The 17,470-nt window shown below is 39.4% G+C and overlaps 1 protein-coding gene across 1 annotated transcript in view; it reads left to right on the top strand.

The window, feature by feature from the left end:
• LOC112953303 (protein cordon-bleu-like) overlaps positions 1–17,470 on the top strand; it is a 73,520-nt gene that overhangs the window by 22,994 nt on the left and 33,056 nt on the right. Inside the window, exon 3 of the mRNA XM_026046330.1 lies at positions 863–1,001. Within this exon, the coding sequence (XP_025902115.1) occupies positions 863–1,001 (139 nt within the window). The remainder of the gene's footprint in view (positions 1–862; positions 1,002–17,470) is intronic.

Raw genomic sequence — 17,470 nt, 5'->3', positions numbered from 1 at the left:
CATTGCATGTGGACAGGTTGCATTGCCCTCGGCCTTAAACCTAGTTCTTTCTGGTGTTGTCACTACCTTTTGGGCATAGAAACTCAAGTAATTTTCCTATGTGTGTGTTTTTTGGTTTTTGGTCTTTTTTTTTCTTGTTTTTTTTTCCCCTATAAAGGGAAATTGAGCTAAATTCTAGCAATCTACAGGAAATACAGTACAACCCAGTGATACCAGACGCACTTCAAACTAAAGTTATTCCTATTTTAAGAAGGAGTCTAAACAGGAATGAAGTTTTGGCTGGCCATCTAACGTGTTGCAATTACTGGAAGTGATGCTATTACATAGCCAGAGTTTCAAAATTTGTCTAGAATGTCCAGCAGTCATAAATAAAGTACCGTATGGTCTTTTGGTGTCAGGCAGTAAGGCGTTTAATGCGCTTTTTTCCTCTTGCAACTCCTTAGTCCTTAAACATGCAGATTGGAGAATCTAGCCATATTTTAAGTTCTGAGGAAAGCAGTGGAAAAACAGAACGTGTTTTCAGGCCGTACCTCAAATGGTGTGTCCTACAGTCCATAGTCTAGTCCTGGCCTCTGTAATTACTAGATAACAAAAGCATCAAATGTATAGTAGACTGACAGTTTTGCTGTAACATCAACATGCAGATTCTTCCCCTTTCCTTCTCTGAGCACAACATTGCTACACCTCTTCTGATTACTCTTTTTAATCTCCTGTTGTCACTATAAGTACTCAGACATTTTGGTGATGCTGTGTGCTGAAGAAAGTAGGACATGTGATAACTAGATGGGTTTTTTCACTGCTGATAACTTAGAAAATCTAAAGAACTCCTCCCTTACTGCTGGCATTTTTTCTAATTTCCTAGATTTCCCATGGAGCATCCCTGAACGATCTACAGAAAAAGAAGAGACGTGCCCCTCTTCCGCCAAGCCCGTCTGCTCCCCCCACTCCTGCCATGCCAAACAGGACGGAAGGAAGGGAGGACAAGCGGAAGAGCACAATGGGTGAGTGAGGCTCTTGTCTCCACGTCTTCTCCTGCATGTGCTTTGGACACTTGTTGTTCAGCAGTTCCTTAACTCGGTTATGCTGTGAGTTGGGGCCTTTGTAACTTGGGGGGAAAAAAAATCCCCTATATTCTGCAGAATGAAAGTCTGGAAATCTGTGCCCATGTTACCTTGCCAGCACTTTCTGGCTACCACAGGGTAGTAAAAGGTAGATGAATGTTCTGTATGCCTTGGGTATTCAAAAGCACAGGTGTCTGCCCTGATCTGTGACTTCAAAGTCACGCTAGTTTGATCAGTAAATGGAAAGTGAATGTTTACGAAGCCATGGGGTTTCCCTGAAACAAACTGAATTGAGCCAGAGCTAGCTCAGGCTCACCTCATGTTTCTGAATATATTTTATTTTATAATCTGAAGATTTTTGTTTATCGACTGATTGTATTTAATGAAGTTTATCTTTTTAATTTAGTGTTTAGTCCTGTTTCAAATTAATATCCCGTGAGTCTTTAGTTAATCAGTTGAAGAAAAGAATTGGTGTTGCTCTGGAAGAAATTCCACACATAGTTGGAGACAATAAAGAAACTGTAGTCATCAGCTGTACATGACACCACATTTACTTTGATACAGGAGGACTGACAAATGTTCTCCCAGATTTCTGTCGTTATCGGAACGCTAGCTTATTCACATCAATGGGAGCGTTGCCTGGGAGAGGACACCAAGATTAGGCTTTTAGCAAGCAAAGTGATTTTTCCACAAGTAGAGCTATGAGATGATAACCCCACATATTGGAACTTGTTTTTCAGTACATTAAGGGAATCATTCTTCAAGTGCCATTACGCACTCAGTGCACTCCAGTTCATGCCTTTGACCTCATGTTTCATAAAGTGCCTAAGACATACAGATATGACATCCTGTCGTACATAATTGCTTACATTATGAGTGCCTCACAGTTTAGAAAGAAACCTCTTGGCTTTGTTCCAACATTTATTTTCAGTAAATGCTTCACATTTAATGCCTCAGCATTTATGTAGCAGCAGGAGTCCATTATCTTGTGACATGTTCGACTCCATTGACATCTCTTAAATAAGCCCTCTAAGGAGAATGTTATCACCGTGCCATATAACACCAGAGTTTTTGGAAAATTGGCTTTCTGTTAACCATTGCTGATGTCACAGCCTGTCATCCCAGATGCCTTCCCCTATTACAGCAAGTCACTTGGTCACGGCATTTGGTTCTTTAACTTTCTGTAAGTGTTAATTTTATTTCATGACAGTGCTAGGAATGGCACGGATGAAACAGAACAGACCACTTCTATCGGCTGAGTGCTGTATACATAAGGGCTTCTTGGCCAGCCTCTGTTGATGTAAGGTGTCCTAGTATCATTTACTTTAATGGAGCTTTGCTGGTTTACACCGACAAAGAACTTGTCCCACAGTAGCCCCGGCCTCAGTGCTTTTCATTTTCTCCTGCTTTCTTGAATGAATGCCTTCATTAACAAGAGAAAATTACAGCAAGGGAAGGTTGGTGAAACAGCCTCTCTTTGGGGCCTTCGCAAGAAAGCGATGAGAAAGCACAGATGGCTCAGAACACAAGAGGGAAAAGCTGTGAACAAAGCAAGACAGTAGTGAAGGGGAGAGAAAGTGCTGCAGGAAATAACAATGTGATGGAGAAAGGATTAAAGATACCTGCATATCTCCCAGCCTAGCCAGGTGAATCAAGGCAGAGGAGCCTAACGAAAACATTCTCAATTGGGCAGACAGAGGTCTTGCAGTATTCAACACTGAATTGCCTATTGTGACTCTGAAGGACTGTGCCCAGTTTTCTCAAAGCAATCAGATTGCCTGCAAACGGATAGATCCTTTAAATTGTATCTTGAATCTCTAGAAGCTAGTGATTCTTAAGAACATCTCAGTGAGTTTAATCAATTCTCTCCTTGCTGCTTTATCTTTTTTTGGCCGCACCGGTGCCTAAGAGCATAGGAATGGTCATAATAGCTCAGACCAGCATCTCCCCTCAGCAACGACTGCGAGAAGATGCCTAAGGAAAGCTGTAAGAACAGAATGAGCAGGCAGTCATGTTTCCTCAGCAGGCTCTGCCCAGCTTCTGAGGACTTTCTGAAATGCAGGATCAGCATTTATGGAGATAATAATCTAAGGATCAATCCATCTCAAAATGCCCAAGTCAAGTCTGGAACACTGGTTGATGCAAATGCTCACTTGTATGCATGTGAAAGTCAGAACTGGAGCTTTAAATAAGTCCAAAAGAAGGATGGAAACACAATGAGAAGCTACAGGAGTCCTCTGAATTTGTAGGGAATGCCACAAATAGCCAAGTATGACAATAGCGAATGTGTTTTCAGATTTAGATCTGTGAGTCATTGCATGTGTCTTTGCTCAAAGCTAAAAAGGGAGGAGATGCAGCTTCAGCTTCAGCTCGCGTCAGCTAGCTCTAGCTTCATGTGTGACAAACTGGCAGCCGTTTTTGACATTGCAGATGGTTAATGCAATATAGTGAGTGCAAAGGTGCGTGATTTTTTTTAGCTTATTTTGCACAGTGCTGAAATAAATCCCCAGCTAAAGTTCTAAGCATTTCCATAGGTAGCTTAAAACACTGTGTGGCAAAGAGCAGATTAATCAGATGTTTCTTCACAATGTCAAAATAATAAAACAACTTCTCAGAAAAAGGAAAAAAAAAAAATCAAGATGCCTTTCTAAAGGTACTAATCTGACACATTTTATTTTTCTCTCAAGGAGCCAGGGAAGTAGTCACATAGCGATTCTAGAGGTCAAAAAATTGAGGCAGTTTGCCACTTGAGGAGATGAAAATAAAGCACTTTTTTTTCACATGTTCTCATGTGCTCTACCTATTTTTTTCTCACACACTTTTTTCCCCGTTTTTTTTTTTCCCCTCCTTGCTTGTATCTGCCAAGAGACCGGTGAAGGTTTGTTCTGATGTATGTGCTGGGCCCGATTCCGAACCCATGGCCACCACCTTGCGAGGGATCTAGTTTCTCTTCCGATGTCTATATTGTGGTAAATAGGAGGAGGATTGGTCCCGGAGGGGCTTGGGGCACGGGAGAGGGAGCAGTCCGTGTACGTGCGGGATGTAACGGCACACAGCGCAGCCGTTACCCCGGCGGTGACGTAACTCGGCGTCCGTTGCTCCCCGTAGGTGCAGGCCGGCGGGCGCCCGCCAAGCCCCCTAGAGGCGGCGCTCGGGGCCCGCCGCCCGTAGCGACCCCCCCGCCCCCGCCCTGCCCTCCGCCCGCCACAGCCGGGACGGATCCAGCAGCCCCTGGCAGAGGAGCAGAGGTTGCAGCACCCACAGAGCTGGGACCCGAACGTACGTTGCGGAATACATCTGTCTGCCTCTCCTCTCGCTTGACTGGCGCTCTCGGGCGTCATTTTTCCAGACTTTCCTCTCTGCTCTTTAGGCATTCCTGTCTTCCCCCCTTTTCCAGACTGTCCTCTTTTGAAATGCCCAATGCAGTGTAACTAATTACTGTAACATAAATGAAGCACGTGTTTGGAGATTTTCTTTTTTTTCTTTTTTTTTTTTGATGATGCCTGGCCATTCTGTAGAAACATTTAAAAACCACCATTAAACCATGTGACTTTGTGCAGTTGGAAGCAAGGCTTGGTTGTCACGTATTGATTCTTCTTTCTCTCCTGAGAAATTCTTATGAGAGCCAATAGATCTATGGGTCTAGGTTGGAAGTTGCTAGGTGCCTCCCTTGAGGAAAATGCCACCATTTTATGGTGGCAGGAAAATGCCACCAGCTGCATATTGCTACAGGTTTTCCTGTCTTAATGGGTACATCTTCCATGTCATCACTGAATAGTCCTTTGTGTGCTCTCCCCCTTGGGATGCAACTGTTATGAGACAAAAAAAAAACCCCAAAACCTGGGTATTTGCAAAAAACATATTTCCATACTGCGTATCCATTGACTGCCTTTAAATCTCCAGGCCTTTGACCCTGTCAGATGCTCCTTGTGGGCTTGCCCTGCACACACAGGCAGCTCTTGTGAGGCAGGGAAGCTCTGCGCAGCACCGCATCCAGTGGGCACACTGCTCTGAAGGTAGAAGAGAAGGTTTTGTCCTAGAAAAAATCCTAGAGGGATTTTTCCTGGCCATAGGAGAGTGAAGCATCACCACAAACGTTTCCTCATTTGGCAAAGGTCTTTTCCAGGCTGCTTTCTTTACAAAGATTATTCTGCAGGTACCTCTTGGTCTCTCATAAAATGATGTTAGTGCGTTTGAATATCAGCTAAATCCAAAGCAAATGCAGGCTGACAAGTTTCGTGCTGAAGAGAGAAGGAAATTGAGATGGATGCTAGCAGAAAACCTAAGTCTTATTGAGGATTAACTAGCTCATTCTTACCAGCCAATGCACAGAAAACATCATGGTTGAAATATTTTCTTTTTTGTTTTCCTTTTACCATCAGCTTGCCTACACTATTTTCTTTATTAAACATCTGTTGTGGCCTTCTTTGCGTTTCCATTTCGTTTTCATCTGAATATCTACCATTGCAGTGTTTAGAGATGCTTTCCTGATTTACCGTGGTGATCAAATACACTTCAGCCAGTGCAGCTCTGATTTTATCAGCCAGATCATTTACTCTTAAACAAACACAATATCCTAGCCAAAATGATTTGATTAAGCTTGTACATGGCAACATTACATGAGCTTTTATTATCCTCAGCTTACTGAGAACTAAGGGATAATGCATAGTGGATATTTTAGAGACGTAAAGCATGGAGAGCGTTTTAGAGACTTAGTGTTGAAAAAACGACACAAAAACTTTCTGAACTACCTGCTGCCTTACCAAGTTATATGATGTTTGGTGTATGTGTGTATAGATTTACCCATGAGCGAAAGCAGCACATGTGACATGCTAATTATATTGCCTAATGCCATTCTGAAAGGTGCTTAGATACCGTCGCGATTGACTGGTATAAGAACAGAGTTCTGCAATGAGGTGTTTTATTGCCTGAGAATGCCCCTAGCACTGCAAACAGGACTTGGGGGTAGATTCAAAGAGCAATAGAGTTTCCAGACCTTCTAATTCTAACCACAGTAACTGTTTTCTCATAGAACAAGGTGGGAACAAGAATAAGTTGCTGATGCCAGATATTGATGAAAGGCATATTTGCCCTGAAATCACTCTAAAAAACGCTTTCCCTGCTGAGGATTGTGGTTGCCTTTTGCTGAGAGGGTGAAGGTCAGCACCAGTTTTGGCTTTCCCAAGATTGCCATTCCCATTCAGAAGTTAAGCTTCTGTGATCATAACTTCATAATTTCTATGATGGTGTGGGGTTTGAATTCCTGGCCTGTGTGATCTGCTGTTCTTGGTGAGGCTCCATGCGCCACCTCTCACCCCTTCCCAGTGAGGACACAGTTGTCCCATTGTGGTCTGAGACATTCCTGTTGAGGAATCCCCATTTCATAGACCATGTGGTAATTGCTCTTCATGGAGTTTTCCTAACATATATGTAGAACCCGAGTCATTCGTGAATAGGTCACTTACTTGAATATGTGAGCTTTCATGGATGCAATGGTAGGAGTTGTTCTCCCAAAGAAGAGTGCAGTTGTTGTCTTTTTTTTTTTTTTTTTNTTTTTTTTTTTCTCTCTTTAATCTTTTTATTCTCATTGAGTTTTCCTGTTAATTTTTCATCTGATAGACTTCTAGCTGCATGGTGTGTGCATGGGATTTATGGGATCCTTTCTCATCTTACTAATTAGATTGTTCAGGGCCTGTGATTTTTAAAGATAAATTGCACCTTGTGGTACAGAAATATGACCTCTGTTGCATGGAGTTTACTTATATCACATACATGGTAAAGATGTCAATAAATGAGTGGTCAGTTAACTCTCTGCTAACAGTAGGAAAGGAACACACGTGTTGAAGGTTTGTATTACCTAGCAGAGCGACTAAATGTTCTGTCTTGAAATGTTTGCAAGTGCATCAGTAGAACAGATCTATTCCTCCTATGAGCTGTATGAAATTTAAAAGCTGTTTGAAAAAGAGTAATTCACCTTCTTATAGAGTGAGATTCTGAGGTTAAACCCTCTAAATCCACTCCTTCTTAGCCTGGATAAAGTACTAGTGAAGTCAGTTGGCATTGTGTAAAGGTTAGATGATGAATTGATTTTTAAATTTCTGAAAGTGTTCTGATATTAAGGAAAAAAATGAAATCATGATTTCAATCTATCCTTGTTTCAATTGTAAATCAAAACAAACATCACTTAGCTAGAAAATTTGAAGGAAAATTTGAGAAGGAGTGTGTGTAAGCATTTTCCAATTTACTTTGCACAGATGACATTTGTACTTCTATCTGATGGGGAATGCAAGGTTCATTTTAAGGCACAGGAAGAATAGAAAGGAGCCTTGTGCCCATATCCAATTTTTAATATTTTACATGATACCATTGATAATAATGGGTAGTACAGCCCATGTTACAAAAGACTTGACAGTTTCACAGACAACTTGCTAATGTTTCTTCAGACTCTGTCCATGTACCTAGTTTTGCACATTTGTTACGAACAGTCTAACTTGAAACAAAAACAGGTAGAGAAACTCAGAGAGGAAACCACATGTTCTTAGATGTGGTTTCAAATTAATTGAGGACTTCATGCTGCTGAGTGGAGCATTTTGCCCACCTATCATCAGGCAGTGCTGCAGAAGGCAGCTGTCAGCAACACAGCCTTTTCTTTCTTAGCTATGGACTTCAGAGTGTGAAAACTTGCCAGGTGGGGCTGTGCAGGCTCACGCCACCACCATATCCCTTCTTCCTGAAGCCAGAAGGTAAAGTTCAACCTCCAACATCATCTGACACGTTACCTCATAGAGTACTGATATTTGGTGCAAGTAGAGCCAAATTCATAGACATATTGAATATCAGGTCAGTCTCATAGTGAGAGGGGGAGCTATGGGATTGCACAATGCCTCCAATTTTCAGAGCATGTGAATGCACCTCCTTTTGGGAATCACATTCTTTAAGGCTACTGAGCATGTTAGCCATTCTGCTATTTTATCTACACGGTATTTATAATTCTATCATTTCACTCTTCTTTTTTTTCCCCCCACAGTTTATTGTTGTGCATCATTCCCTACATACACCAAGCGCGTCTGACAGACCTTGCCTCTTCCTATGACCTTCATACCTCTGCACCTCCTGTTGCCTCTGCTGTCCTGATTCTTTCTTCCTTCCCTGCTGAAAAAGAACCTTTATTTTTTTTTTCTTTTCCTCTGACTGAGTTTTTGGCTTCCTTTCTTTTGGACCTTGCACATTTTCTTTGAATTACTATTGATTAATTTTGGCTGTGGCTCATGTTCATTTGAGAGAGATGTTGCCCAGAACTGAATGCTCTGTTATAAAATCTATATATCAGCCTCCAAATAATTATCCATACATTTGTCTGTTCTTTTTCAAACAGTTCTCTTTATTTTGAGTTGCTGTTTAATTTGATTTGGTGCTTCAAAGAGTGTGTGCATGGGGGAAGGTTGTTTCCTTCAGTACTAAGGATTTTGTGAAAACCTTCTTAAAAGCATTTTTCTCTTCTCTGTCAGTCCTGATATACTCTTTTGCATTCTCAGATGTGTTCTGTTTTTTTCCCTCATCGCATTTGTTTTGTTCCACTGGAACAGAGCCAGCACTGAGCATGGCGAAGTGAACCTGAAGTGCAAGATTCTTTCTATACCTTGGCTATCGATCAAGGTACCAAGAGAAAAAAAAACCCTAACGATCTATCAGATTTATGAGGGGCCTAAAGGTATACTGAGAATCAGTACAACGTGTATCGATTCATCAGCTTTACTTCTGCTTTCATACAGATGCTTACTATGATTAATTTTATCTTGATGCTGGAGACATCCTATGGAAATCAAAGTGTGTGTTCTGTTTCTGTAACAAAAGATGCAAACACTGTTCGCTCAAGGTAAATCTTGTTCCACAGGTCTACTTTTTCAGTTGTAATAGAAATATTCAGTGAGTTATAATTAAAATATATCTGCTGTAAGATTTTACTTAACTAAAGCTTTTTTTCACTAAAGAAAGTTCTTCATGTGAATGACCCATAAGGCATGTATTTTTAATCATTTTGAATTATAAACATAGGTTTTATGAGTTGCAGTGGTGAACACACCCAGGTCTATTCTGACCTCACATGTACCATGATTTAAGACATCTCTGTTATTTAAATGAGCGAGTTGCAATACATCACTCTAATTTAAGTCATGAAAAATTATTGTTTTACCCTCAAGCAAATAATCATGTACATCTTGAATCTTTTCCAGGTAGGCAAAATGGAGAGTAAGAAAGCAAAGCATTCCTACAGACAATATGAAACATAACTAAAAGAAGTTTTGACGTTTTTTAATACAAATATGACATGCAATTAATAAGTTTTAAGTGATGCCTTGGAAAGTATACTTAATACCCTAAGGGTCTTCTAATAAAAGTGGAGTAGAATTGAACTCCGTAATAACTTCTTAAGGCGAGACAATGGTTTCATTGTAATTCTCCTGTCTTTAAAAAGAAAAAAAAAAGGTAGGTGTTCACAATGTGAAGATTAAAAACCTAATTTACCCATTTTCATTACTCTATTTACATCCTGTTTGTAACTTCATGAAGTTACATGCCCTGTGGAGTTAGCACTGGTATAAAAATGGAATAATGAAGTGGTGAAACAAAGGTTTTTGTATTTAATAGAATATTCAAGTCAGGTATCCTGTGAAAGCAGTTCATGGAAAATGCACCGTTGACACCAGTTTAACTCAATGGAAGGTTGAATTTTCAAATTAACTATAATTTTGAGGCAAAGGCTTCCTTGCTTTGAAAGAGCGCAACTATGACCCTCTCACATAGCTGAGAAGTTTTCCATTCAAAGGTGTCTGCTTCCAGGTGGTCGGCTCTAACCGTAAATGCCCTACATAAAGGTTAAAAAAAAATCATTGAACACCCATAATTAGCTTTCTGTCCAAAAATGCAAAATTTGTCCCTAAAAATGAATTACATTTTCTGTGGAACTTCCATATTGAATACTCCTTGACTCACTTCAGCTACATAGCTAGAAAGCTCTATCTTTCTGATTTAAAAAAGGAAGAAAAAAGTAAAAGGAGATAAACTAGCTCTGTTCTTTGTTTAACAATTTCATCAGTACCAGCACAAATGTAGTATTAAACAGAAATAACAACAACAATAAAAAAGAGCTAAGTTAAAATTGCTGTATCTTTGTAAGAAATCTTAATTATAAAGAATTATTACTTATGCCATAAGAGCAGTATGTTGCTTAAAACCTCGCATTACTTTATACAGTGTGGGAAATAGCTTTCAGTGATACTTATTAAATCCAAATCTACTCAACAGAATTGCATAGATAGGCTCTTAATACATTAATAATGTGTGTGCAAAGGGGGAAAATGCTTAAGCAAAATACAAACATGGGAAGGTAAATCAATGGGAACTTCAGTTCATGAGCACCAGCTTAGTGGCAAAATGCTCTTACGGAAGCCCTCCTTACTCTAGGCATCAGCCCAGGTTTTTGGAAAAGGCCTTGACATTCTGCTCTGGGAAATGGATAAAAAGAAAATCTGTCATTTTCAATGAGCAAAGGAAATGACAGCTGAGGTATTAGGATAGAGTTTTAAGTTAGCAATAATGTAAATGTACAGAGGTTTGATTTTATCGATGAATGCAACAGGAATGTGATGAGAATGACATGGAAAAGTTAAAAGCAAATGCATTTATAGTAGAGTTTTCCACCTAAATGTTATTACTGGGGTTAGTAAGAAATGCATTTAATTTACTCAGCCCATTTTTGTGCTACTGACTTTCAATGTTCTTCTTCAAGCAAGGTATTTCACGTGAAGAAAGTGAAAGGAAAACTGTTGGAATACTGGAAAATATTATCAATCCCTTTACAAGGGAGACATACAAAGGCATATGTAGCTTAGAAATCAAAGCAGTTCAAGTATTACAACTCCATGGCCTGTGAAAATCAGAGTCCTTAGGAAAAAAGAACATACAACTTCGGGTGAATCCTATTCTGATACATTTTAAATGTCCTCAACCCTTACAAATCCAAATGAAATTAAATTAGATTAAGCTTCAGGATGCACAGATTTTACTTAGTGTCTGCAGAAAAGTTTTTCCTGTTATTTTGACCACCAGAGGGAGCCGACATTGCCATGTAGTTGGAATAGGCAGCAAGTAGGAACGTTACTAAAAGTTAATTTTAAGTTGATACATATTCCATTTATGCAAGGATTTTCAATCTGTAAGAATTTCATAAAATTAGGCATGGTTACTGCTTTGTTCTCCCCAGCCAATAAAATAAATATATACATTTTTCTAGCTTTTTGCCAATTTGATCACAGATAGACAAACCAAGATAAATCGTGTCTACCTGTTATGCTATTTTGATGAGAGTGTGCACATTTAGGCTCGAATTTGGGCCGAGGCCATTCTTGCAGAGGATGGTGGCATGTGGGTCCTCTCTGACTGCGTTCACATGGCCTGAGTGTGTATGAGAGCTGTGTCCCGGGTGCAGCAGCTAGGAAATCAAGCCTACATCTGCGTTCAATAGGAGCAGGTCTGGGTTAGTGTCAGTGCACAAAGAGTTGTTCTGCTAGCAAGGTTTATCAGCCTGAGTTTCAGCACTTTAAAAGCATATGCAGATTATTTGAGTATCCATCCTCTTATACTGACAGCTGTCTTCATTACCAGCAGATCTGTCATTCAGATGATAAAACTGAGGACGGAGGGTTTTTTCCAAACATCCTTACATGTCTTTTCTACATATCATGACTTCATTTCATATTTTTTTTTTTTTTTTAGGAATGATCTCTGAGCATTGAAATGAATGTTTTTTTTACTGAGAGGGTGAAAATAGCAGGAAGAAATCTTTCTCTCTTTGCTCCTTTTGAACTGGAGCTGGCCATGGGGTTTAGAGTGCTCAAATAAGTGCCAGGGGAGAGGGATGATAGATGATCCAGTCAGTGATGTGATAAATTGCAAAAGCCTGTGATGCATTTATGTATTAAATATGATGCATTTTTTTATTAAATATATGGCCAGAGAATCTATTGGGTGCCTATCATCTGTCCCTATACTCTGTAAATGTACCATAAATTCTGTGGCCATGACATTTATATACCCGTTACTTTCACAGATACTTTAAGGTGGTCCTGTAGTACCCTCTGAGTATAAAACACCTCAGTGTGAGAATCAGACCTCATGTATGTGTGTAAGACAGCAATTCTGTCCTTTTAACTTGGCTTCAAATCATTACTATGACTCTCACTATATATTTAGTACATGCAGTAGGCACCATTTAACTTTCCAAACTAAAATACATGTTATTTTAGAAGACAGCATGTAACTTATTCCATCCCTCCAAAATTACAGCCATGTTTTTTTCTAATGTCACTGCAAAACTATGAACTCCCCCCTCAAGGACAGTGAGACAAACTTGCAGTCACTGTTTGCACACTTTTTGTTCAGATATGTCATGTATAGGATGTGAAAAGGCTCCTGTGTAGCACCCATGTGACTAGATAGCTGTCGCTAACATTCATCAGAAGGTGACAGAAGAAAAAATGACAATTTACAATTTCCTGCTTGTCCCATATAGTCTATGCAGAATAAACTCTGCTCTTTTTGCTGTGGTAGAGAAAGGGGTAGATGCGCTTGCATTCTTCTGTGGAAGAATTATCTGCCTTATTACCTCTCTGTGCATATTATTTTATGATGCTCTGATCTTGAGTGGTAAATAACCATTGAGGGGCTCCAACTCAGCAACAAGAGGTAAGTATTTTAAAACTTGAAAAAATACAGAGTTGGTACTGGCTCTTTTATATGTCTTAAAGGTAATTTGTACATGAAATATTGCAAATCAGTTCTGATAAGTTAATCTTAGGTTTTCCAGTCTGTTTCATTTCCTCATTCCTGAAGAAAGACCTAGAGAGAGAGCCAGTCCTGGGTAAAGGTAAGACCACTTGAAAAGGGATATTTTATATCCCACTCTGCTGCCTGCTAAAGTATTGTGAGTACTATCTGGAGCTTTGTAGACTTTGAGGCACAGATCAGCCCTAGTATAATGGAGGACAATTCCTTTGACTATAACAAAATATTTTATGTTTACCCTGCTCATGGAGCTGGACTTCAGGAAAGCAAATGTTCCTCTTAATCTCATGTTCCTGATATTTAACTCTTGACCAGTAGTTTACCTACTTCATAAAGTATGGAATAAACCTTAGCGTCACATTCTCCATCCTGCATTCCCCTGCCCTAAAGGCAGAGACATTTCTCTCTTGATTTCCTTGCAGCTTGGTTCTGCAAGCCAAGTGGTCTGTGGATAAATTGCAAATGTTTATTCCAAGTGAAACTGAATTCTCAGTTTTCCCCTTCCTCAGTCAAAACAAAAGAAGCTTAACTCTGCGAGCCTTTCCTGTAAGACATGGCAGGCAGGGTAAGCAGGCCCTTGAAGCAGTGGGATTTGGATAAAACCTTGCGCTCATGCGAGCGAAGGAACTTGGGCTTTATCAGTCACAAGCTGGCCTGAATGTCAGTCTCCAGCCACGTGTGCACATGTGGTTTCTGTGTACGGACCTTTTGGAGCTTTAAATGGGGTTATTTAAACCGAGTTCTGCTGGATTTACACATAATGGGCCAAACCAAACTTGAAGGTTGGTATTTCAAATGGCATGGGAATTTGTTGGGCAAGGTCATACTGAATCAAAGCAGTCATTTACACAGACCGCTATAGAAAGCAAATGGATGAAAATTTTGGTGTTCTGACTTCCAGGTAGGTGATAATACCCATACCAAAGTGCTAGTCCGTCCTTAGAGATGCTCGTACTCAGCTTTTCCTATTACCACTTCTAAGCCCATAAACACTCACTAAAATGACTGCCTGCTTTCTTCTAAGGAATTGAGAATTCTGGCCATGCACAGTCACTTCTGGGTTTTAGGGCCTGAGGGAGCAAAAGGCTGAGAGCAGAGACAGAGCCTCTTTTGTCAGCTCCTTTTGTGGATCCCATAATTGGTTCTTGGCATGGCGCAAAGAATTACTTTCCACCCTAGAGTTCCATGAGCAAAGATGGGGTGTAAGGGAGGACAAAGACCTACGACAAAAGAAGACAAAGGAAAGGATGAGAAAGGACAGCTATGGCTGACAAATGTGTCTTCTTGTAAGGCTATTGTGATGAAAAGGTAAAATAAAGTTGCTAACAATATGGTAGTTTCTCACAAATAGGGAAGGACTGGTAAGGGAAAGGCCACTCGCGCTAAAGCAAGCAAACAGAAAAACCCAATTGTTTACATCAGTGAAAATTATCAATATCAAATTTTAGAAGTGTGTAGGTTGACACTTTGCTTCGTTTTTCTCCGTTTCCTGCTCCTTTTCTCATTTTTTTTCAGTTGACAAGAAGTTAAAACAAGGAAAATATTTTTTTTCAGTTTGTAAAAACATGGAAGTTAAGTAGGAAATACTTTCAACACTTTTTCTTAATTAAATGAAAAAGCATCCATCTCTATTTATAATGTGTGTGTATAGGCATAACAATCAAGACTTCATGTAAAGAATCTAAGAAATTCTACTAGCAATGCAAGAATTTTCTTTCCTTGGATTTTGCTCATAAAAGAGCATTTTGGAAGCTGAACAAACTTGTAAACTTGATTTGATATGCAGAAAGCCTCAGAGTGGGCTGCTGCATACTCTACAAGGGCCAACCTAAATCACTTCCGTGTGATATTAGAAGTAGAAGCTGAAGATTTTTGCAAGGACTATTGCAAGAATGCATGATATGTTGTGTTTGTTCTGAAACCCTTTTTGAGTAGACGGTCTCTGTACAGCAACAACCAAAAATGTCACAATTCTCATTTATCAGGTAAAACGTACACTCTTTCTCCTCCCCATTTTTTTCCTTTTTTTTCCAAAGAAATCTTACTTTAAACATGTGAACGTTTAGTATTACCAATTTCTTATTCAAAAATACATATCATTTGAAAACCACTTTCTGTTTGCCTTCTGCAAATTAAAACAATAAGCTGATTAACAGATCAGTCGAGAAACATAGAATTTAAAGTGCCCAGGCTTTCCAAATGAAAATGTTTGGTTTAACAGAAAAAAAAGAAGATACAAAAAAAAAGGACAAGTTATACCGTAATTTGCTTATTTGCTCCACTCCCTTGTGGGCATGCCCAGCTTCCTCTGTACATGGCAGCTTTCCTGCTCTGCGCTCATCGAGCTAATCAGTGTATAGAGATGTTCTTGAAATGAAGCCACTCGTCTTCGCCTCCTCTTAACAAATGACATAGGTTGTAAAAAAAAAAAAAAAAAAAATACAGACAATATACATTACTTTTCCTAGTATATGGTTTTGGCAATGTATCAATTGGATGTTTTTGCACAAGAAAATCCTTGCACGAGGAAACTCCTTGCGTTTTTTCCACAAAGTTAAATTAGTACCTGTAAGAAAGTTAGCAAACCAAAACCAGTGAAACAGAAGCCCTTAAACTTACTAGGTGTAATATGTACAGTAATAAGAAACTGCCAGCTTCATTCAGTCCGTGTCTGATAGGGACCACCTTAAGGTGACAGGACAGTTTTATTCTCTCATGCTGAAATTACAAGAGCAATCAGGAAATGAAGATAATGTTTTCTAAGATAGAGTGGCCAGACAAATCCACTCAGTTTTTTTTTCACTTTTTCACTTTCACAATCTTTCTGTGTTTTTTTGTTGTGTGGAGTTTTTTTCAGAAAATTTTTAATCTATTCTTTGGGTTTCTTTAAAGATTTCTGGAAGTACTCAGAGTGTTTTTCTTTATGTTTTTGTATGTGAGTTCTTTTTAATTAGAAAAGGATACAGAGAAAAGATAAACAAAATGAAACAGAACAACAGAAAAGAGAATCTTTGTCTTCCTACTTTTCAAAGGTAAAAAGGAAAGGATGTTAGAGTTTGGAGATTTTTCCTTTTTTCTTTTTTTTTTTTTTTTAACTTCTTGCTTTCTTCTTCTCTTTTCCCTGCCCCTTTCAAGCAATTCTTTAAGCATTTCTTTTGAACTTCTGCCTTAATGTCTCCCTTCTCTGCTGTCTGAAAAACACCATACTCTAGTTGAAGCTTTCCTACAGTCCATAGCATCTCTGTGGGGTACCTCCGATAGATTATAAAGGGTGAGATATTCTGACAGCAGACATATAAATGAAGTGTCCTTACTCTGTCCTTCTACCTCCTCATGAAACTTTTGGAACTGAACTTTAAGACTGTTTTCCTTCCGAACTAATTAAGTAGAAAATGGTCAACAGGTTTAAAAGTTGCTCTCCAGAGCTTCATAGACAGACTCATAAAGTTACTCAGAAGTATGACCTTTGAAACTTATTTTCCTTAGGAACTGAGACTACAAAGAAAGAAACTCAAAGACATCAACATTTTTCCCACTGGAAAAATGACCTTTTGAACTGATCCTATTCAGAATTAAGCCCATTAACGTAGGTAAAAGGTTCCCAAACAAACTTGCCTGTTTTCAGGATACGTTCATACTAAACCTTCAAATTCTAGACATGGCCCTGCTCCAGCAAAGCACTTAAGCATGCTAAATCAGATACCCCATTATATGGCATGCACATTATTATTGAACGAACTGTGTAAATGAGAGCCTTAAAATGCTTCACTTGAATTAAAATGCAGACAAACTTTCCCTCTGGGGATTCCTCCCATGCAGGAGATAGCTGCAGCCTCGCATTTTAATCAGTGAACGGTCCCATCCTGCTCCCCTAGAGGTGCCCAGCTGATTCAGGGGAAGCAGGATCTGATGCTGACAGAGTGAAATATGAAAAGAGAAAACTAAGAGAACTTATTCCTAGTGGGTGTTGAGGCGAGGACCTGATTCCAAGGAGCTTCTCTTGTGTGTGAGTACTGTTCAGAGATGGCAATGCCATTAACTAACATTTCATTACCTCAAGCAACCGACATCTAGAGTGATTCAGGATGCACTACAAGAAGTAGTAGAGCCCAATTTGATGCTCATGATACCCTTCGTTTAATTCCTATTCTGTACAATGACTTCTTGGTTGTGCCTCTGTTACCCAAATGAGTTGAGGTCGGAAGAGATGTTCAGAGAGTTACTTGGTGTACCATGGACTCAGTTTTGATCTCACAGCTGCAAGGAATACTTTTTTTTCTTCACTAGGCAGCTTGAAAAGATAAAATGTGTTAGTGATGAGAGGTGTTGAGGTGCTCGAGCAGCATCTGGGCAGATAGATACTTCCATTTGCGTCACTGAAAATCTTGCAGCCGCTGAGCAATATGATACCAGAGCAATGTAGTCTGAATGTGCAGCAAAATGTAAAATAATTAAATGTACACTCAGAACAGAAATGTGCTTTTCTAAGTTAAAATATTCCTGTAAATATAACTGCCAAAGTAAACCATTAGCCAAAGCATGTCTGAAAAGCCTGTTGTAGCTTT

Source organism: Nothoprocta perdicaria, unplaced genomic scaffold (assembly GCF_003342845.1).
Source record: "Nothoprocta perdicaria isolate Ctin4 unplaced genomic scaffold, notPer1 scaffold_433, whole genome shotgun sequence".
Taxonomy (NCBI): Eukaryota; Metazoa; Chordata; class Aves; order Tinamiformes; family Tinamidae; genus Nothoprocta; species Nothoprocta perdicaria.
Note: the sequence above shows the minus strand (reverse complement) of the source record. Positions and strands in the feature narration are given on the sequence as shown.